This window comes from Saccostrea echinata, unplaced genomic scaffold (genome assembly GCF_033153115.1).
Source record: "Saccostrea echinata isolate AGI-Se365-2 ecotype Australia unplaced genomic scaffold, CSIRO_AGI_Sech_v1 ptg000029l, whole genome shotgun sequence".
NCBI lineage: Eukaryota > Metazoa > Mollusca > Bivalvia > Ostreida > Ostreidae > Saccostrea > Saccostrea echinata.
Window position 1 is genome coordinate 30109689 of NW_026889778.1, and position 23390 is coordinate 30133078.

The 23390-nt window shown below is 35.3% G+C and overlaps 1 protein-coding gene across 4 annotated transcripts in view; it reads right to left on the reverse strand.

Annotated features, from left to right (window-relative positions):
- LOC133195794 (plexin-A4-like) overlaps positions 1-23390 on the reverse strand; it is an 87676-nt gene that overhangs the window by 60968 nt on the left and 3318 nt on the right. For all 4 annotated transcript variants that reach the window (XM_061331739.1, XM_061331738.1, XM_061331737.1 and 1 more), the window contains exons 2-9: positions 16732-17866; positions 10501-10686; positions 9227-9355; positions 8216-8316; positions 7405-7543; positions 7071-7236; positions 6247-6343; positions 162-279 (exon numbers count right to left, since the gene is read on the reverse strand). In XM_061331739.1, coding sequence (XP_061187723.1) covers positions 162-279; positions 6247-6343; positions 7071-7236; positions 7405-7543; positions 8216-8316; positions 9227-9355; positions 10501-10686; positions 16732-17847 — 2052 coding nt within the window. In that variant the 5' untranslated portion in view covers positions 17848-17866. The remainder of the gene's footprint in view (positions 1-161; positions 280-6246; positions 6344-7070; positions 7237-7404; positions 7544-8215; positions 8317-9226; positions 9356-10500; positions 10687-16731; positions 17867-23390) is intronic.

Sequence of the window (23390 nt, forward strand, 5' to 3'; positions counted from 1 at the left end):
TCACAGACAGACAGCTAGACAGATGGAAAACAGACAAGGTGATTCCTATATACTCCCTCAAATTTCAGTTGCAGGGGTAAAATAAATACAACCCATGTAATATTACACAATATAAATATAATGTCATTATTATCTGTAGTTATGTTGATGGAGCCACTTACATTTTGTCCTGATATGAAGTCATCATTAGAGCTACAGTCTATCACTGGATGGTGAGTACACAGGTGGTTTTTAATGCACCAAGTACAGTTGAAACTGCTTGAAGTACATCTATAGCATCTATAATAAATTACATTTAGTGTCTAAAACTCATTAATAATCTTGTTTGCACTGAAGTCCAATTTCTTTTTAGACTTGTATGATATATTTACTATAACAAGAGGCTTCTAGGCTTGACAGTCATCTAAACATAATTTTTACAGTAAATGATGACAGGACTGGAACTCTAGATCCATGTGGAAAGATTTTTTTTTTTTTTTTTTTACAATTTTGCAGCTTTTATGTGTATTATCAAAATGCACAGTTTGCTTGTAACATGCTCAGGATAAGAAACTATTCTCAGATATTCATTTTTTTCTGTAATTTATACTGGTTGATTCAATGACTCATGTGAAGTAAATTTTGACAGCCTAAATGAAATTTCACACACTGTATAAAATACATTTCAATAAATGAAGCAAGACAACAATTCCAAATTAAATATCCCCTCCCATACAAAAACAAGAATTGTAATACATTCAGATTTCTTTAAGAGTCTCTAAAACTGAGAACTAACAAAATGACCACAAACCAAGTGTTTATACAACCTATTGCTTACCTCTCATCTTTGTGAAAATATGAAAATGTAAAATGTGTGTTAGTGTTGTATAGAATGTAATATGTAATATCTGTAAACATATACATGATATAAGCCCCTTTCCATTTTTGAATTTTGTGACCATAAAAACTCAGAATCAATAGGAAATATTGGTCTCTTTTAAGTCATAGGGAGTTACTACCTTAAATTTCAATGAAAAAGCTTAAATATTATAAAGTTATCATCTGCAAACCATTTCATGTGAATTTCTGACCTTGGGCTTTGATCTTCTGACCTCAAAATCTGGGTTCTTTTTCAAGTCATACAAAGTTAGGACATAAAATTTCACTGAAAAAGCTAAAGTTATCTTTTGAAAATGAAGTGATACAGACAGAATGACTGACAGACCCAAATTAACATCTCTTTTAGAGAGGGGGGGGGGGGGGGGGGGGACAAAGTTGTGACTCAGAATTAAACATTAAGACTTTTTAAGATCCCTCTTAAACCTAAAAATGTAATTAAAATCTTAAACATTCAATGCTGAGTATCATATCTGAAACACAGAATTGAAAAGATTTTGATTGATACTTTATTTATTTAAACTGTTAATGATTGAGGGATGGTGAATAATTGAGGCAATAATAATTAGAAATAATCAGTACTAGATCAATAACACGTCAGTTGTGTAAGACTCTCTTCCGAAACCCAATTCCTGAAATCAAGAACCTGCAGTAAAAATATTTGATGGACTATGCTTCACATTTTACAGAGAAGTTCAACATATTTCATGGGATTCAGAATGTTTTTTGACTCTGAACACAATGGGCATCTGCAGCATACACATAGTAACTAATTAAAACAGATATAAAACAAAAGGCACATGGAAGGGAGTGGGGCATGATTTTAACAGACTAATCTAAGGTACCGTATATATTCGCCTTTACGTCGTTTTTTTTTTGGGGGGGGGGGGGTAAATTTCAGTCCAGTTGACCACATCAAAAACCTTTGACCTTGCACTTTCCTGTGACCTTGACCTCACTTTTCTTAAATTTGAATTTTGCTTAGTTAAAAAAAACATTTAAGATATTCTTATGTAAGCTTATGAACTTGTACATAATTTGGTGAGAATTTATCATATTCATCCCGGGGCATAAAAATACAACCAACTTATAGGTGAACCAACTTATAGGCGAGTATATACAGTATTAGGATGTGTATATTAGTCTGACAATTTTAGCCTTGTTGTTCTCAACAATACATTAAAAGTTTTTTTTTCCTTTGATGCACTTGAAAATCTTTTGATTCCAACACCCCCTCCCTTCCTTGCCTAGGAGCCATGGATTGAACAAATTTCAGTCTGCAGTAAACAAGAGGTACTGTGAGAACAGAGCTCAAAAACTGATACCCCCCCCCCCCCCTTAAGTTTAACTATGGGAGACATGATGTGTCTGATCAAAATGTTAAACAAGAGGCCCAAGGGCCTTAGCGGTCACCTGAGTATAATACAACAATTTAGAAGTTAAATACACTGATAGATGAAGCTTTTTTGCCTTAAAGCAAGAGAAGTAGGAAGATCAGGATCAACAAAATAATTAGTCTAGTATTCAGTATCAACTCATAAATTAAGTTCTAATCTGTGCTCCACTTAACACTATCACCATGCAGACTATTAACAAACTATTATTGCTTCTGTACTATTTTTAGACCCATATTAAGACCTCTAGCATTGACCTCTCTTATGGTCTTTGAAGAACTTTTAATAAGATAAGTTATTTTTGTCTCATTTTTATTTATCTATTACTTACAGGTCTACCTGATTATTAAAACTAAGAAAATACTTTTTGAATTATATGATAAACATTCTTGCATAATTATCTTATTCTATTTACCTTTCAAGTACATTATTTACAGTGATTAATTATCAAAAGTGAACGATAAAGGGGAATAACTTCTCTCAGTAGAATACAAATTAATAGAGCCCTGCCCAGGACTAGAATGCTTAGACAAATGGTCCAGATGTTCAAAAATCTGGTAGAAATACGCTTACTTATATCATTTAAACTTTTACTCAGTTTTCTTCCGATATGTCCAGAAGCAGAGAAGAATTTCACAGGTACAATGCATTTTCACTACAGATTCAACAAAGCCTTACCCTAACACCAGAACCCAAGACCAAGGGTCAAGAAATTTACAAATTTGGAAGAGTTACCCTCATCATCATAACTATGGACTTCGAAGAATTAACACTTTTCCACTATATTATAAAAAGCCCCCCCCCCCCCTCGTTATGCCAGAACCCCTGACCCTAGGACCACAAGATTTAAAAATTCTGTTCGAAGCTCCCATTTTCATCATAGCTAAGCAATTTATTTATCAGCTCAACGCTAAGGAGCAGACAGGATTAATTAATGATTAATTAATAGAATTAATGCTTTTTCACTATATAATCAATAGAGCCCCCCCCCTTCCTCAAGAACCCCAAAAACTGAAGCCACATATTTAAAAATCTTGGAAGAGGCATCCTTGCCTATCATAATCATGCACTTAGTTTGTTTAAATAATCTCCAGTAGCAGAGAAGAAGATTTTCAAAGAATCAATGCATTTTCACTATATAATCAATAAAGCCTCGTCCTAACACCAGAACCCCTGATCCTGGGGCCATGAAATTCACAATTTTTGAAGAGGCATTCTTATGCATCAAAACCATGCACTTAGTTTGTTTAAATAATCTCCAGTAGCAGAGAAGGAGATTTTCAAAGAATCAATGCATTTTCACTATATAATCAACAGAGCCCCGCCCTAACACCAGAACCCCTGACCCTCGGGCCATGAAATTCAAAATTTTTGAAAAGGCACTTTTGCTCATCATAACTATGTACTTAGTTACTTTATTTAATACCCAGGAGCAGAGAAGATTTTCAAAGAATTTATGCTTTTTCACTATATAATCTATAGAGCCCCGCCCTAACACCAGAACCCCTGACCCTGGGGCCATGAATTTCACAATTTTGGAAGAGGCTCTCTTGGTCATCATAACTATGTACTTGGTTACTTTATTCAATACCCAGGAGCAGAGAAGAAGATTTTCAAAGAATTAATGCACTTTCACTATATGATGTATATAGCCCCACCCTGGGGCCAGAACCCCTGACCCAGGGGCCATGAATTTCACAATTTTGGAAGAGGCACTCTTGCTCATCATAACTATGTACTTAGTTACTTTTTTTAATACCCAGGAGCACAGAAGAAGATTTTCAAAGAATTAATGCATTTTCACTATATAATCAATAGAGCCCCGCCCTAAACCAGAACCCCTGACCCTGGGGCCATGAATTTCATAATTTTGGAAGAGGCACTCTTGCTCTTCATAACTATGTACTTAGTTACTTTATTTAATACCCAGGAGCAGAGAAGAAGATTTTCAAAGAAATAATGCACTTTCACTATATGATCTATATAGCCCCACCCTGGGGCCAGAACCCCTGACCCAGGGGCCATGAATTTCACAATTTCTGAAGAGGACTTCTTGCTCATCATAACTATGTACTTAGTTACTTTATTTAATACCCAGGAGCACAGAAGAAGATTTTCAAAGAATTAATGCATTTTCACTATATAATCAATAGAGCCCCGCCCTAAACCAGAACCCCTGACCCTGGGGCCATGAATTTCATAATTTTGGAAGAGGCACTCTTGCTCTTCATAACTATGTACTTAGTTACTTTATTTAATACCCAGGAGCAGAGAAGAAGATTTTCAAAGAAATAATGCACTTTCACTATATGATCTATATAGCCCCACCCTGGGGCCAGAACCCCTGACCCAGGGGCCATGAATTTCTCAATTTCTGAAGAGGACTTCTTGCTCATCATAACTATGTACTTAGTTACTTTATTTAATACCCAGGAGCACAGAAGAAGATTTTCAAAGAATTAATGCATTTTCACTATATAATCAATAGAGCCCCGCCCTAACACCAGAACCCCTGACACTGGGGCCATGAATTTCACAATTTTGGAAGAGGCACTCTTGCTCTTCATAACTATGTACTTAGTTACTTTATTTAATACCCAGGAGCAGAGAAGAAGATTTTCAAAGAAATAATGCACTTTCACTATATGATGTATATAGCCCCACCCTGGGGCCAGAACCCCTGACCCTGGGGCCATGAATTTCACAATTTTGGTAGAGGGCTCAATGCTTGTTACAATGATGCCAACAGTTTGACTGCTTGATGTCCTGGAGTAAAGAAGAAGATTTTTAAAGATTGCATTATTTTTGGTGGTTTTAGCCCCACCCCTCAGGCCCCAGGGGGCAGGGACCATGAAATTCACAATTTTTGTTCCCCTTCACCCATAGATGCTATATGCCAAATTTGGTGGAAATTGGTTAAGCGGTTTCAGAGAAGAAGCTAAAAATGTTCAAATGTTAACACACGACGCACGCCGACGGACGAGAACGGATAGCAATAGGTCACCTGAGTGACTCAGGTGACCTAATAAAAGGTGCACAATGGCACTATGTAATAAAGATTCTGTGAAAGTATCATTTAATTTTATTCAGTGGTATAGGAGGAGTTGTGGATAAGAGATGGCTACCAATCAATATTATAGAAAGAATGACAGTGTTCTATGTTGTGCTATTGGAAAACAAAAAAATGTGTCTGATCATAAAGTAAAATAGGACGTGCACAAAGGCACTATGTAACAAAGATTTGGTGAAAGTCTCATTAAAATTTATTCAGTGGTATAAGTGGAGTTGCAGATAAGAGTCCTAACTCTTGGATAAGAGTCCTATCCTAAAGTGTAAGGGACAGACGTACAGCTAGACAGATGGATAAACGCCCCCATCACTATACACCCCATGCTTTTCAAGTGGGGGTATAATAATAAGGCAATGTTCACATATTTTTTGGCATTTCTAGAACAGTGATTCATGAAAATAATATTTACTATCCTATCCTATTTCATTTATATATTTTTTGATTATCTATCACTGGAAATGGTCATGAGCCAAATTTGCATTCCAGTAATGTGTCAAGTCCAAATTGTTGTCTCAATGATTGTTGAAAATAAAAAAAATGAGTACATTAAATTGAAGGTTACTAACAAAGGAAAACAATTCTGGTCATCTAAAACAAGAGGATGATGGGCCACAATGCTCAAATCACCATTCTCTTCCTGACAGATTTGTTAATCATGACCCTGATGCTCTTTTCAAGACATTAATATAAGATTTATTTCCTCTATCTTTGAGCCCTTATTGTGAGGGCACAGATGCTTACTGCATAGGGGTACTTATATATCAATATGACTAACTGTGACCCTGCTGAATTCAGAAATAATTGTATCTCACTTCGGTTAAGGTGAGCTAAAAGTCTATATTCAAAAAAACTTCACTCTCAGAATGAAGTTGGTTGAATTAACACATTCATGTTGCAAAAACTTACGAGTGTTTGGTGTGTACTTCACAATCAAAAAATGTGAAGTTGGCGGACACAAAGTTTATTTCCATGATGATGATTGACAGCCTCATGGTAATGTGATCTAGAAAACAAAACAGAATGCTTAAATCTGATTACAATCCTGCCTTGCAAGTCATTAATGTTTTCCAACAATCACATGGTTTTATTTATGTGTTAATGTATTCTGCATATATGATATTCTGCTGTGAAAAAAAACATGCGATCTACAATATAAATCTTAGTGACAAAGTTATCTGATACAATATTCAATCTGAGTCATTCTCCATTAAATTATCATTAATCAGGGCAAACACTGCTGATTGTGATCAATTCTAGGCATCAGTTCATCCTGTAACAAATATCTCTTGCATGCATATGAGCTTCCCTAATGCTCTAGAGAATGCTCCAGCTGCAATGATATGACCTCTGACAGCTTCTGTGATGTGTCATACTAGTTCCCACACAATGTACACACTACTCTTGACAAGACAGTGTCATTAGGCACAGCAGATAAATACACATCAAAATGAAAAAAAATTAGAAATTTTTGGAATGTCAAAATGACAGATATATGTATGATCAAATATTCTTCCTCTAAGAAAAAGTTCTGTAATCCCTCTGTACACACTCATTTTTTAGACCTCTATGTATGATTCATAATATGTTTGATATAAAAAGCAGATTGATGACTGGTTCATTATATATCATAATTCAAAAGCTTTGCAATAACTTAATTAATGAAGCTAGCACAGTATTGACATCTGCTATCAATGTACTCTGATCATTATAGATATAGTCAGACTTTATACCTGTTCCTGTTGGAAATGGTGGCAATTCATTAGGCATGGGAGTGTTGCATTTCACAACATTGGCACTAGTTCTGGTCGCCACAGTCTCTATCTTCTTGTCATATCCTTCAAATGCACACTTGTATGACCCATTATAGGTTGGGAGGTTGGAAATATTTAATGTAAGCTAAAAATATAAGTTCTTTCTCAAAGGAAAAAAGTTAAACAAAATATACAATATATTATTTTAATGTCACGGTATACTAAAATTATCTTTTTACTATTTTGCATATATTCTATATGCATTTATGTGTACTGTACAAGTATTTACATTAGGCAACTGTACACAACTTACAGTGGTAGTTTTTGTCAATTTGTTGTCTTTTTGAATTTTGTCTGGGTAAACTTGTGTAATTTTTGTACAAGTTTCCCCATTGTAGCCCATCCATTTCAAGGGAGAAGTGTATTCCGAACAATCCTGTGCTAATGTACATCTGAAAGACATCCAATAAATTCACTTCAATTCATTGTTAAGGACTTCACCTCACCTACTGGTATATTCACTTTACACTTATGATGAATACATTTCATTGGCAAACTATTCAACAATCTATTATTCTGAAAACAAGATTAATTTAGTTATCTATTTAAACTAAAGAAATATCTTTTAATTTCTGTTGATATCTTAAATAATTTAGGATATATCTCTTAATGAGAGACATCTGTGCAAAAAGAGCTACCATACCTCTTCTTGTAAAGAGACCCAGGGGCCTTGACAGTCACCTGAGTATCATGTAAACAGTATTTGCACCATTGTCAGGTATGTGTTCATAATACTTAACCCCCCTCTCCCCCCCCTTTTTTTAACATTTAAAAACCCCATTTTTTATATCAGATTAATTTAAATTTTGTAATATAATTCGAATAAAATTTTTTCCACATCAAGGTTGTTGATTTCCCTGTAACATCAAGTTGTCTGTCAGCAGCCTGCTTCGGTTTAAAAATTGATTGTACTGGGAGCATGCTCTTAAGCTGAATGAATTGGGAGTTGTAAACATAATATGCAGGTGATAGTGGATATTACTAGATGGTTTATGTTTGGTTTCCAGAAAGAAGCCCAATTCTTCATTTCCTTCGTAAAAATGAAACCACTTAATAAATCTCACTTGTTAGCCAAGGAGCACCATCCACAGTATGGGTCCTTTGCACCCCTACATTCCTCACACGTTGTATATTGACTGCAGCTTTGAACCACCAGCTTCAGTAACTGTAAAGTGTATTTAAATACATGTAATATATAGATTCACACTGAAACTATTCTGAGCACAAGGTCAGTAGGCCACAATGATAACATGTTACTTTCAATGGACAAGAACTTTTAAATTTATATAAAAAAAAAATTTGTTTAAAATACCGTGAAATCACTTATTTTTGTAAAGGTTTCATTTTTGTTGTTTTCGTAGTATGAAGAGACTCCCTTACGAAAAGTAAAATTTTAAATGTATAACAACTCAACACTTTCTCAACTGTGAAATTTTACAGTAAAATTGATGACTTTTGTTAGAAATGTCTGTCTAAATATCCACCAAAGTGCAATTCATCTTCCCAAGCCTCGAGTTACTGATCCACTCCACTCCACATAAACCCTTGACTAAACAGACTGAGTTTCACAGGGTTTACTATCACACCATCTAGTGAGATTACAAATTTTGAACTCTATTGACCTCTGCTATTGACCAATCAGAGTCAGTAATAAATTCAACATAACTTTCACTCCAATGCTGAGACAAGCATTTAACTGGGTTACTTAATGATAGACATTTTCATTGGGACTAAAACCTGCATGCTTTTCTGTTTAAGATTTAGTTTCAGATTAAATAAATCAATATATTTGATTGACTCATGCAAAATTTATGAGGCCAATCAGAGAGCGTATTTCTAATCCAGTCGAATTTTGTCTATTTGGTCAAGGGTTTATGTGGAGCGGAGTGGATCAGAAACCCTTGACATGGGAAGATGAGTGCAATTCAAACCAGTAACGTATCTGTAAATATTTTAATGTATGAGAATACTTCAGTATTGAAAAATGTAGTAATTTTTAATGAAAGAAACCTCCCCTCTCACCCCACCCCCACACACACCTTAAAAAAAAAGAATTATTGAGTCAATTTATTTACCTTCTTTGGAGTCAAAACAAAGAGATGTCTCTTGTCATCATCAAAAAACATGTTCTTAAGAATCAGTGATCCTGATTCAACTGCCATATCTTTGTACTCCTTAGCATTAATACCAGATTCAACTGCAATCTACAAAACAATGAGACTGTCAGATAAATCTAACATGGAAGGACTGTCAAAATACTCGAAGATATTTGATGGTTTGGAATTTCAAATATAGGTAATCAGAGATTACAGAGCTCACCTCAACGAATGTTGTCTTTAAGTAAGGCAAAGTCCCAAACTAATACTCTAGTAGTGTGCATCCCTAGATGTAACATTTATGCAATTTTGGTCCGATACGGCTTGCAGTTACTTGGGAATCGACTTACCTAAAAACTTTAAACTAGTCACTCATCCAGAAAATGTAAGTCATATCCAGCATCTGAAGCAAGTTTGAGAGTGTTCATCCTGTGATGCATCATCCATGCAAGTTTGGATCAGATAGCCCTTATAGTTTACTTTAACCTGGTAACTCATCTGGAAAATGTTAGTCAGATACAGCATCTGAAGCAAGCCTGGTAGTGTGCATCTTTACATGCATCATCCATGCAAGTTTGGTCAACATAGGGCTTGGAAATGATACCTGCTGTAAAACTTTAACCTGGTCACTCATCCGGAAAATGTAGGTCAGATTCAGCATCCGAAGCAAGCGTGGTAGTGTACATCCTTAGATGTATTATCCATGCAAGTTTGGTCAATATAGGGCTTATAGTTACTTGGAAATGAGACCTGCTCCAAACACTTTATCCTGCTCTAAGAACTTTAACCTGCTCCAAAACATTAACCTGGTCATTCTTCAGCTGAAATTGCAGCATCTGAAACCTTGACTGGTACAATGAAATATACTAAAAGCATCCTCCATGCATCTCTGATTAACTGAAACTGAAAACTGCACATAAAACTTTAACCTGGGATGCTGACACTTATGTCCACGGCGTACATAAGCTCCCCAAACTTCGTTGACGTGAGCTAAAAATGAAGCTCATTTACGAGTTATGGCTGGGCCTGCAAACTTATACCTTTCAATTTTGTCATTTGGATGTTCAACTGCATTTTTTTTTGGATGAAAACAAAGTGCTCTAGACATCCTCAGTATATATATAGTAGTGTTAGAACATATCTGTATTTACATGATAGGTTCATGACAAAGGCTAGCATACAATTAACCTTTCTGAAACAAGTACACATACAATTTGGTATCAGTAGAGATATAAAACATCAGTATATCTGACCTTTTTTATGTGGCCAGTCTTGGTACCAACAAATGCTACTGTGTATCCAGCGTTTGTTGTAGTCACTATCAGTGATGAAGCTGTGGCATTAATACTGATGGCTATATCAGTCTTAACTGCTTCTGGACCACTGATTGGATTGTTGAAATCATATTGTCCACAATAATCATCACCTATGTCTAAAGCCTGTAAAAAAGGAAACAATATAGTACAATGAACCAGAAATCAGTTGTGAAGATGATAAGGCCACAGCTTTTTTATATCTTTGATTATCTGCTTATTATATTTTTATATCATTGATATCTGCTCACCCTAATTTCTGGGAAATCACAAAAAATAAAATGCAAATTTCAAATTATTTTAAAATCCTATTGATTCTATTCAACATGCAAAACTGAAAATGAAAAAATTCATTTTAAATTTTATTAACTTTAAATTGTGAAACCCAAACTTATTGGTTTGTATTGAGTAACCACTGTTCATTTCGAGAAATTATATGCAATTACATAAATGCAGCAAATCTAAGCAGATGAATAAACATGCATAACCAATTCATAGACAGAATTTTGCTTTGTAATAAGGCAAAAACTGAATAAATTACCTTTAGTTTGCATATCTCAGTTATATTTAGTGTTCAACAAACAATCTCCACTTGCAATAATGTTCAGCATAGGCTCTAAGGCTATGCTGATATAATAATGTAAAATCTTAATAATTAAAAATGCAATAAACATGTACCAAGATATTCATCTTTATATGGCCTTGTGCTCCAAGCATGAAGAGGATTAGGTATTTTTCATCTTCAGTGACTCTTATATTGTCATGAAGCTGGTTTGCTAAACTACATCAGGTATTGCACTTCAATGTGAAATATATTCGAATCCACCTCATGTGATCATGTTAAGAAGGAAAATTCTATCTACCAGGGTTTCTGTAGACAAGAGGCCCAAGGGCCTTCACTGTCACCTGAGTAAAATACAACAACTGAGTAAAGGATCCACAGAAGTAGGAAATAATACAAAATAAACTGATACATGAAGCTATGTTGCCCAAAGGCAAGAGAAATAGGATGATCGGGGATCAAAAAAATAATTACTCTCATACTCCGTAACAATTTTAAAGTAGATCTATTTACTTGCCTGTGCTTGCTCCCATTTGTCACTATCACTATGCAGACTAAATAAGACAACAGTGCATGGGTACTATTAGTAAACCCAAGTCCTTCCCTATTACACTGGCCTCTCTTGGTCTTTGAAGAACATTTAATGTACAGAGGTAATGTATTTTTTTGTCTCATTTTCATTTACCTATTATTGACAAGTCTACCTGACCATTATAAACTTCAAAAGTACTTTTTGCATTAAATTTTATAAAAATTCTTGTGTAATTCTCTTCTTCAATTGAACTTTCAATTACATCATTAACAGTGATGAATTATCATAAGTGAATAGCAAAAGGGAATAACTTCTCTCAGTAGAGTGCAAATTAATAGAACCTGCCCAGCACCAAAAACTTGACCAAGTGGTCCAGAATTACAAAAATCTGGTAAAAATACCCTTGCTTACAACTTTGTACTCTGTTTACCTCTTAGATGCCCAGGAGCAGAGAAGAAGATTTTCAAAGAAATAATGCATTTTCACTGTAGATTCAACACAGCCCAGGCCTCAACATTACGCTTGTCTGGGACCAGTGAAAAAAAATACGGACAAATGAATATTGCTGGGCACTTGTCTAATTGGACAAGTGCTTTTTAGGTCACCTGAGTCACTCAGGTGACCTATTGCTATCTGTTTTTGTCCGTCGGCGTGCGTCGTGCGACGTGCGATGTGCGTTAACATTTGAACATTTTTAGCTTCTTCTCTGAAACCGCTCAACCAATTTCAACTAAATTTGGCATATAGCATCTATGGGTGAAGGGGAACAAAAATTGTGAATTTCATGGTCCCTGCCCCCCTGGGGCCTGAGGGGTGGGGCTAAAACCACCAAAATTAATGCAATCTTTAAAAATCTTCTTCTTTACTCCTGGACATCAAGCAGTCAAACTGTTGGCATCATTGTTATAAGCATTGAGTCCTCTACCAATATTGTGAAATTCATGGCCCCTGGGTCAGGGGTTCTGGTGCTAGGGCGGGGCCATATAGATCATATAGTGAAAGTGCATTATTTCTTTGAAAATCTTCTTCTCTGCTCCTGGGCATTACATAAACTAACTAAGTAAATAGTTATGATGAGTAAGAGTGACTCTTCCAAAATTGTGAAATTCATGGCCCCTGGGTCAGGGGTTCTGGTGTTAGGGCGGGGCTCTATTGATTATATAGTGAAAATGCATTAGTTCTTTGGAAATCTTCTTCTCTGCTCCTGGGTATAAAATAAACTAAGTAAGTATATAGTTATGATGAGTAAGAGTACCTCTTCCAAAATTGTGAAATTCATGGCCCCAGGGGCAGGGGTTCTGGTGCAAGGGTGGGGCTCTATTGATTATATAGTGAAAATGCATTAATTCATTGAAAATCTTCTTCTCTGCTCCTGGGTATTAAATAAACTAAGTAAGTATATAGTTATGATGAGTAAGAGTGACTCTTCCAAAATTGTGAAATTCATGGCCCCAGGGGCAGGGGTTCTGGTGTTTGGGCAGGGCTCTATTGATTATATAGTGAAAATGCATTAATTCATTGAAAATCTTCTTCTCTGCTCCTGGGTATTAAATAAACTAACTAAGTATATAGTTATGATGAGTAAGAATGCCTCTTCCAAAATTGTGAAATTCATGGCCCCAGGGGCAGGGGTTCTGGTGTTAGGGCAGGGCTCTATTGATTATATAGTGAAAATGCATTAATTCATTGAAAATCTTCTTCTCTGCTCCTGGGTATTAAATAAACTAACTAAGTACATAGTTAGGATGAGCAAGAGTGCCTCTTCCAAAATTGTGAAATTCATGGCCCCTGGGTCAGGGGTTCTGGTGTAAGGGCGGGACTCTATTGATTATATAGTGAAAATGCATTAATCCTTTGAAAATCTTTTTCTCTGCTCCTGGGTATTAAATTCAGTAATTAAGTACATAGTTATGATGAGCAAGAGTGCCTCTTTCAAAATTGTGAATTTCATGGACCCTGGGTCAGGGGTTCTGGTGTTAGGGTGGGGCTCTATTGATTATATAGTGAAAATGCATTAATTCTTTGAAAATCTTCTTCTCTACTCCTGGGTATTATTGAAACACATTAAATACATAGTTATGATAATCAAGGATGCCTCTTTCAAAATTGTGAAATTCGTGGCCCTTGGATCAGGGGTTCTGGTGTTAGGGCGGGGCTCTATTGATTATAAAGTGAAAATGTTTTAAATCTTTAAAAATCTTTTTCTCTGCACCTGGGTATTATTTAAACAAACTAAGTACATTGTTATGATAAGCAAGGATGCTCTTCCAAAATTGTGAAATTCATGGCCCCCGGGACAGGAGTTCTGATGCTAGGGCAGGGCTATATAGATCCTATAGTGAAGGTGAATTATTTCTTTGAAAATCTTCTTCTCTGCCACTGGGTATTGCTTAAACAGACTAAAGTACATTGTTATGATACACAAGGATGCCTCTTCCAAAATTGTGAATTTTATGACCCCAGGTTTAAGGGTTCTGGTGAAGGGGGGGGGGGGGGCTTCTATTGATTATAAAGTGAAAAAGCAAAATTTCTTTGAAAATATTCTTTTCTTCTTCTGGTTAAAAAAGCAAAGAAGCTAAGTGTATAGTTATGATGAGCAAATGTGTTTCTTCCAGAGTAGTGAATTTCATGACCCCTGGGTCAGATGTGAGGGTGGGGCTCTTGATAATTTAGTGAAAATGCATTAATTAAATAATCCTGTTTGCTCCTTAGTGTTAAGCAGATAAACAAAGTGATTAGTTATGATGAGCAAACATATGGTCCCAGGGTCAGAAGCTCTGGGGGTGGGGGGTTGGGGTTGGGGGCTCTATTGATAATATAGTGAATATGTAGTAAAAATGCATTATTTCTTTAAAAATCTTCTCTGCACCTGGGCATATCTGAGGCAAACAGAGTAAAAGTTTTTATAAGGAAGGGAATTTTTACCAGATTCTTGAACATCTGGACCATTTGGTCAAGTGTTCTGGTCCTGGCCAGGGCTCTATTAGTTTGTATTCTACTGAGAGGAGTTATTCCCCTTTGCCATTTACTTTTGATAATTTATCACTGTAAATAATGTACTTGAAAGGTAAATAGAATAAGAGAATTATGCAAGAACTTTTATTGTATAATACAAAAAGTACTTTCATAGTTTTAATGATCAGATAGACTTGTAAGTAGTAGATAAATAAAAATGAGACAAAAATAACTTCTCTTATTAAATATTCATCAAAGACCAAGAGATGCCAAGAGATTTCAACAAAGGATTAAAATAGTACAGAAGCATTGATAATTTGTTAATATACTGTATAGTGATAGTGATAAATGGGGAACAGATTAGGACCTAATTTATGAACTGTTAATGAATATTAAGACCAATTATTTTGTTGATCATGATCACCCTATTTTTCTTGCTTTTGAGCAACAAAGCTTCACCTTTCAGTTCATTTTATACTCTATGCATCCTTTAAATTGTTGTATCATACTCAGGTGACCATTAAGGCCCTTGGGCCTCTTGTTATGTAAAGAAGTCTCAAAATAATAACAAGAGGCCCATGGGCCACTACACTCACCTGAGTAACTTTGGCCTTGTTGTTTTTCACCTGATTTTCCCCCTTGTAGTACGTATTGTGGCCCCGCCCTAACCCCGTGGGTCATGATTTAAACAAATTAGAATCTACACTATCCCAGGATGCTTCCACTTAAGTTTCAGCTTTTCTGGCCCAGTAGTTCTTGAAAGGAAGATTTTAAAAGATTTTTTACTACATATTTCAATGTTAAACTTGGGTTCCCTATTGTGGCCGTGCCCTATCCCCTGGGGTCATGATTTGAACAATTTAGAGTCTACACTACCCCAGCATGCTTCCACATAAGTTTCAGCTTTTCTGGCCCAGTGGTTCTTAAGAGGAAGATTTTTAAAGATTTTTTACTACATATTTCAATGTTAAACTTGGATTCCCCGTTGTGGCCCCGCACTACCCCTGGGGGTCATGATTTGAACAATTTAAAATCTACACTACCCCAGGATGCTTCCACATAAGTTTCAGATTTTCTGGCCCAGTGGTTCTTGAGAAGAAGATTTTTTTAATGGCCCCACCCTATTTTTGTCTTTTCTTGACTATCTCCCCTTGGAAGAGGGCTTGACCCTTCATTTAAAAATTTAAACTTCCCTTCACCCAAGGATGCTTTGTACCAAGTTTGGTTAAAATTGGCCCAGTGGTTCTTGAGAAGAGGTTGAAAATGTGAAAAGAAGAGAAGATTTTTCAAAGAATAATTGCATTTTCACTACATAATCAATAGAGCCCCCCCCCCCCCCCCCACTACCACCACCAGAACCTGACCCAGGCATGACAAATTTCACAATTTTAAAAGAGGCATCCTTGCTCATCATAACCATGCATCTAGTTCATCTGCTAAATATAAAGGGGTAGAGGAGAAGATTTTAAAAGAATTTATGCATTTTCTCAATATGATCGTCAGAGTCCCATCCTAACTCCAGAATCCCTTAGCCTGGGGCCATGAATTTCAAAATTTTGGTAAAGGGCTTAATGCCTATTACAATCATGCCAACAGTTTGACTACTTGATGTCCAGGAGTAAAGAAGATTTTTAAAGATAGCACTAATTTTGATGGTTTAAGCCCCACCCCTTCAGGCCCCAGGGGAGCAGGGACCATGAAATTCATAATTTTTGTACCTCTTCACCCACTGATGCTATATGCCAAAATTAGATGGAATTGTTCAATGGTTCAAGAGAAACTGAAAATGTTCAAAAGTTTACGACCAATGGATGATGCACAAAGCATGATGACAGATAAAAACAGATAGCAATAGGTCACTTGAATGACTCAGGTGACCTAAACATTCTCCCAAATGCAAAGGAGATTTCAAAGTGATCCCACATGTCCGTGAAGCAGTTTACAGTCATTCAGCATGGTACATGGAACAATCTTTGGGGATATGAACACTAACAACAGCACATGCTACATTCCACAAAACTTTCCCTTAAAATTATCAGTTTATTTGACTTCTATATCTGCTTGTATTTCTACCTTTTATATTTTGAAATAGTATGAATGAGTAATGATGCTAGATACATACCGTTTTCTGACAATTATTGGGTGTAGCAATATGGTCAGGTCCAGTTCTACCAATGCCTTCAAAACAAGTCTTTATATTTCGAGTGAATACTTGTTTTACATAACGCATTGGATAGATGCACAAAACAGATTCTCCACTGTTTTTTATGAGGTCATTTGGGTTTCCATGTCCAAACATTCCAAATAATACATCTTCATCTTCTGGAATTTGTAGAGCTGCAGCTAAATGAATACCAGGTTTGCTTACATAAGCTGTTTGCAACAAATTGTAAGTCTTTCCATTATGAATGCATTCTAAAGCAGTTTCTGCATAGGAGTAAAAGTGCTCATCAAAGAGACACACCCTTATCAACTTAGAAATATAACCCTCAGCAGCAACACTGGTTTTTTGAATTGTCCCAACATAACTAAAATTTCCTGATGCAAACCCGTAAATGTACCGAATAGGGAAGGAGTCCTTATTTATTTCATCCAACATAGTGTAAGACTTGGTTGCAATGCTTGAGTGTGTAAATTGAAAGTCCTCAGTGTTTCTGCTGCTAAACGCTGGAACAAGACCACGTATGGCTCGTAATCCTGTGTTAGTCCAGGACGCCCCCACATACATGGCTGTGGTATCTTTGGGTCCTGGTGCCAGGAAGGCTACAGTTGTGGCTGTCTTATTGTTGGCCACTACAGGGTTCACTGTTTGTGGATAAGATTTTGGAAGCAATTCAAGGGTTGATGCATTCCGCTTATCACAACTTCCTTGAAACAAACTTGTGCAGATGATGATTTCATCTTGCTGTGGTTCCTTTTTCTTATTAATAAGGAGAGCTTTGACATAGCTGTTATACAATTCCTTACTACATGTAACCTTCTCCAGATTGAGACAGTCTGGATTGTCCAATTTGGGTCCTATTTTTTCTGATATTTCTATACTTAAATTCCTGGAAAACACTCTATGAATATAGTTTGTCCCACCTACAATGATCATGTCAGCTCCATACTTTGACATGAGTGAAAACTCATCTTTAGGATTTGGGTTTTTTAGTTCCCTTATCACAGAGGCTGCTGATGTGATGGAGATTGTCAAACTAATAACTTTCCATAAAATCAACATTATCACATGCTTCATCTTCCAATTTCTTCACTCCCTGCAACAAAAGCAGAAATAAATCACAAATATTTATGAATTTATATGTGTATAAATATATCTCACTGTGCAACATTGAAAGTGATGCCTTGGATAGGATTTAATTTTTCCAATAACAATTATGGTTGTTCAACAGTATGATTTATTATAAGTGTTTTCTATGAATTATGACATTTCATGCTTTACTAAGTGAAGAACTAAAAATACATTTAGTTTTCTTACTTGCCAAATAATAGTTAAGAGATCATTTAATATCTACAAGGAAGAAGACAGCACTTAACCTTTGTTTTAATCACAATATGCACCAAGAGGTGTCTCTTAATTAATGGGCTTTCTTCAGATCCTTGTGTTGTGATCTATGTAAGCAGATCACATCAGATTTGGCACAAATTGGACCTTATAGAATGATTAAGAGGAATGCAAACCTTTTCTTTTATATATATTTTTTTTCATATCCAGTGTAGAGAAGTTTTAGCTTTTAGTAATGCTTCATCAAAACCCTGACAATGTTTACTTTTACATTGACGCTAATTTAAAAAGCGATGGATGAAGATTTACACAGCATGCATCAGTTTCTAAAATGCTATCCTAACTTCTATAGATAAGATAGAGATAACTGTAAACCAATCCAAACACAGATACCCTTGCTTTTACAGACACTTCTCAGTTTCAATATTTCAAGATTTCATGATTCTCAGTTTTTTAAAACAAATAATTTTTTACCATGATCATTCAGTATTGGTCAAAATATTTTAACAATAAAGAGTGTTGAAAACTCACTGTAAAATTAGCTAGACACTCAGGGCTGACTGCTTGTAAAAGTTGTCACCCCTTCAAAAGATTTACTAGCCTGAGAAAATAATTGTCTTTTTTAAAGGATAACTGTACTTAATGCTGGGTTTTGGGTCTTTTTCCATCACCTCTGCTGCTTTTATATCTTAACCTTATTTCACTTTTGTATATTTACTATGGAATTCTATCAATTTGGCACCAAATTTAAATGTTAAAATGATCTTAGACTGTGATACAATAGAATAATTCTATGTTTTTTTGTCCCTACTCCTTTCCAAATATAGAGATTTTACAATTACCTGCCCTTAATTAAACATTAGGTATGCATGAGAGGTGGACCTAACATTGTAAAAATGGATCTAAAATTAGACTAGATAAATAACATTGACATGTATTAAAATACGTGATCCACCACTTTTTCCCATCTCTCCCGCACAAGTACACTACTATAGTATTTACAAAGGTTTCAAAACGAAATTAACAACATGAGCACGTACATGTAAGTAAAGAATATTCTGAATCGATGCCTGACAATTCAACGTGTTCAAGAAGAGTGTCCTAGTTAGCAAAAACATGCTATCTTACAAGTCACATGACGGAATTTAGTATTCACAGAGTTACCTGAGGTAGGACATCACGTGGTGAATTATAATATTCAACATGCCATAGCCCTTGGTTACAAATGAGAGAACAAATGTAAGAAGAAACAGTTTTTTTTTCTCTTTTAAACCATGAGCGCATGTTTGTCTATTAATCTCCTTTTGACACAATATTATTAATGCAAATATACAATTACTGTTAAAATAGACAAACATGCGCTGACTATGTACAAAGTCAGTGAAAAATTTGGAGTCCTCATTATCGTACAGAGATTCAAGATATTGTGATGACCCCCACCTTTGAAAACAGCTTCGTACTTCATAAATACATACTTTTATTTAATGTAATTATGTAAAGTTGTAGATTACATGTTGACCATTCCTGCAATTAAAAGAAAAATGCTTGTTTTGGAAGTTTATTTTGTCGCAATTTTCACATATCCATAAGTGCAGTCATCCTTTGTTTTCAGCGATTGGGACCAGGTTATTATAACATTGATCCCAAATCTATTGACTGACAAATTCTGCCTGTTGTTTTTTTTACACTTTGCTAGCGATAATATTAGTTGATTTGAGGGAGTTTTATCAAATATATGAATTTTAGTTTGACTGCAGCAAATTTGTGCATCTAGGGCAGTCAGTTATTTCTATCACTCTATCACTGCAATAAACAAGAAACCATGAGTTTTAATGGTCTCCTGAGTATCATGTATTTTTTTAAGCTATGACCACTGGCTTGGACTTGAATCAAATACATTTTAAAGTAAGGGTGCAACGATAAACCGTTTGACGGTATATCGCGGTATATTTTTCCACGGTTCAATTCACGATACGTTAAACTGATATCGTGGTTCGGTTCAATCGGTCCAGAATTATCCGAATCGTCCGTTTTGTTTCCTTTTTTACAATTTAAAAATGGCTTCCGCGCAAAACGTGAGGTCGCCGATAACGCATTAACGGAAGTTAAACTCATCTCCAGCATCTTATAGACCTCATATTTAACACTGAGAAGGACTTAATGTGATTATATGTTATAGATGTTAAGACAAATGATAAACCCTTTAGATCTAAACGTATTCTTTGGTAATACAGGATATTTCATCACCTGTGTATTTCGATGAGAATTGTTGACTAAAACGTGTTAACACGAGAAATATGACAACTGGATTTCTACGTAAATAAAAGGAATAAAAGAATGAATGTCTTCCTTTTCATTCCAATTTAAAAAGATTATTAGGAAAGGTCCCCGTAGTTCCCTGTAAATGTTCATCATTGGTTTAGAATATTGTCAAAACTCAAAGATGTACCCAATAAATTAATCCAATTCAAGTTAACAAAATTTTATTTCAATTATTATCAAAAAAATATGAACATTTTATATAACCCTGTCAAGTTAAAGAAAAAATATGGTGACAAACTTGAAAGATTTTTTAACCTTGTCATGTATCGTGATACGTATCGTATCGTGAACTGAATACCGTGATATGTATCGTATCGTGAGGTTAGTGTATCGTTGCACCCCTATTTTAAAGTTTGATTCAGTTATGATTCTGTAAACTGGTCAAAATATCTGAAATAGGTTTGGGGTTCAGGAGATGTCGAATTATGGGCTTTAGCGAGCCTTAAAGAGGTTTAAATGAGTGACAAAAACTGAAGCATGACAGTTTTTTCAACAACTTTTACATCCTGACCTGGCCGAATAAACTGCCACCATTGTAAAGAAGTCTGAATAATCTGTATGTTCATGTTTACCTTTCTTGAAGATAAAAGCAAACATCTAGGTGATGCCGACTAGATCAAAACAGACTAAACAACTTAAATTTTTTACACAGTGAGAAATGGAAATGAATTGCTGCAAAAACGAAAAGTACTGAAATATCGGAAAACAGTCATTAACAGAGCTCCAGATAATTTTTTACCTCAAAGTGTATTTACTCCGTAATTTTCTAATCAATGCACATTTTGCTTTTTAGCAAAATAACCAAAGAGTTTTTTGTTAATCAATTAATTGCTCTTTTGACATCTAGTGTGATTTGCATTAAAAGTTGAGTGGCGCTATTTATAGCACATGCCATGTGGAAAGCAAAAAAGCAATTATTTTCATACAATTAATTAAGGTTGTCGTCGGACTTTAGATGATATTATTGCTACAGAAAATGGGAAATATACAAGAACTGTTTAATAAACAGTGATAAAGGATAAATTAGACACAATGCGTGTTTTGCACAATTTTGAAAATATCGACGTGTACGCGTCAAGAACGAGAATTTGGATGTTATAAGAACGGTGGAAATCTGTGATGTTTTCAGACAAAGTACAGGTAATTAATATACAAATCTTTCTCCAGAACTGGAAATCGGTCTAGGTTATTCCGAATACGCTTATAAATAAAAAATTCAAACACTGAGCTGACCTTAGTTAAATCGTACTTGTATCATTGAATCCGTCGTACGCAGTACTTTCGAAGTGTAATGCTTATTTATGATTGCTAATGCATAATTGTACGCATTGTTTTAATTTTTAATGCGTATTTTGAAAAATTCAATGCATATTTCTGCAAATACACACCTTATTTGGAGCCCTGCATTAATATCAGATTCTTGGATTCAAATAAACAAAATTCCGCTAAATATCAGAACAGAATCATCACTGTTGATTAGAACTCTTTAATTGCCATCAAAGGATCATTCTCTATGTCACTTTCCGGCCTATACACACACACACACACACACACATTATATATATATAGACCGGCCTATATATAACAAGATGTGTTTCTGAAACACTGATGCCCCCATGTATGGCAGCTTATGTCGAAGGTTAAAGTTTCTCAAATTCAAGTCAAAATCCAGGCCAAAAGATAAAAAATGTTGGTATCCAAAGAAAGGCCTTGTCTTGAGGAATATACCTGTGAAATTTGAAAGCCCTAGCTGTTCAAAAGTTATGGTGAAGGTTAAAGTCTTTTAAAAGTAAGTAAAACGTCAAGGTCAAGGTCAAAGTTGTTGTAATCCAAAGGAAGGTCTTGTCACAAGGATTACATATGTGAAGTATGAAAACCCTAGCTCCAAACGCTCAAAAGTTTTGGCCAAGGTCAAAGTTTTTCAAAAGTAGGTCAAACTCCTATGTCAAGGTCAAAGGGTCAAAGTGGTTGGTATCCAAAGGAAATGGTTGTCACAAGGATAACATATGTGAAGTATGAAAGCCCTAGCATCAACCATTCAAAAGTTATGGCCAAGGTCAAAGTTTTTCAAATGTAAGTCAAACTCCTAGGTCAAGGTCAAAAGGTCAAACTGGTTGGTATCCAAAGAAGGTCTTGTCACTTTTGAACAGTTGCAGCTAGGGCTTTCAAATTTAACATTTTTTATCTTTTGGCCTGGATTTTGACTTGCATTTGAGAAACTTTAACCTTCGCCATAAGCTGCCATACGGGGGCATCAGTGTTTCACAAACACATCTTGTTTTTCCATGTAACCTCAAGATCCACAATGCAATGCAAATGCATCTCGCTGCTAACTACGTTCTATTGGTATTAACAAAGATTAACAAAAATTAACAAAAATTAACCAAATAATAAACTCACCTTGGATTTAACATTTGTGTAATGGATATTGCATATAGATAGACGACTAAATGTTCTTTATTAAAATTTGCACTTTTCAGACTTTGTTATGGTAATGCAACTAACATACGATGTCATGTTTTGTCTGAGTCTAGACGTTCCAAATGTCTTGTGCAGTTTAAAATGGCGAATCTAAATTAAAAGTACCGTATTTTTTGGACAATATGTCGATACTTTTTTTCTCAGAACCATGACTCTAAGCCAGTTAGTACCTGCTATATTTAAATAAAGCCATAAAATTTCAAAAATAGGTCACAGTGACCTCCTTTTCAGTCGACTAACTCTGCGGACCCAAGATGCATCAACTGACAAGGTTTGGTGATTCTAAATCGAAATTATTTTGTCGTAAGAGTTATCTTCCTTTGCTTGTCACACTTTGTATGCGAACCAGTTTAATTGTGTCATCATGTATCTTTTATTCCATTCATTACAAGTTTTACCAAAAGTTTTAAGTACAGTGCTATGACAAAAGTAATCGTGATTTTTCAAAATGGCGGACGTAAACACGACGCGCT